General features: G+C 47.6%; 1 protein-coding gene across 1 annotated transcript; it reads right to left on the reverse strand.

The window, feature by feature from the left end:
- Positions 1 to 148: 148 nt before the first annotated feature.
- Positions 149 to 760, reverse strand: LOC109509038 (paired box protein Pax-6-like; the record flags this gene model as incomplete). Its single annotated transcript, XM_019858966.1, has 3 exons — positions 149 to 230; positions 298 to 513; positions 626 to 760. Coding segments are annotated over 3 exons (433 nt in total), but the record flags the coding sequence as incomplete, so codon positions are not given.
- Between the last annotated feature and the right edge of the window lie 16 nt (positions 761 to 776).

Here is a 776-nt window from a genome sequence, read left to right on the forward strand (position 1 = left end):
ATGTAACTCCTCATACTCTTATGTTAAAACTGACAAACCTGCTCTAAAAAATGATTACAACTAAATTTAAGAAAACTAAAATCCAAATGATATAAAAATGACCTATAACGAAAAATCCAAACTTAGTATTACTGTGGTGAGAACTTACTGTGTTCAGCCCTCCATTGTGTGTCGCTCCATGGTTCCTGCTCCAAGGGGAGCCTCCTTAAAATCCGGTTTATGGACGACACCTTAGGAACCACAAAACATATCAAAATACATCTAAATGTCTTTAAAATAGGAAAAAAAACAACTTACGCTGGGAACTCTGGAGGCCTTGCAGCTCCTGGCGGCCAGCAGGCTTTTCCTGATCTCCCAGGCGAAAATGGACGGATTGTCCCGCTTGTGCTGTACGATGGCGGCAATGACAGCGGGCATGAGGAGGCGCGGCCGGCTCCCGCCGATTGTCTTGGGCTGGACGAGGCCGGTGAGGCGGTAGCGGCTGAGGATTTTACTCACGCAGCCTGTTGACACCTGGAAAAGACGCACTTTCCCTAAATTTTGGCAAAATAAATCACAGTGGTCTCTTGAGATACGATTGACCGGACTTTGGATCCCAAACTATTCCAACCCCTGCTCCAAATACCCGCAGAATCCTCGAGATTTGACTCGGTCGCACCCCCTCCGAGGCCAGCTCCACCATTTTCCTCCTCTTGGAGTCCGGGAGAGGTCTGCCGTTGAGGAACGTCCCGCCCAGTTGATTAACACTTCCACCTCCTGTTAAGAAGAAAAAAAAA

This window comes from Hippocampus comes, unplaced genomic scaffold (assembly GCF_001891065.2).
Source record: "Hippocampus comes isolate QL1 unplaced genomic scaffold, H_comes_QL1_v1.1 C16740718, whole genome shotgun sequence".
Classification (NCBI taxonomy): Eukaryota; Metazoa; Chordata; class Actinopteri; order Syngnathiformes; family Syngnathidae; genus Hippocampus; species Hippocampus comes.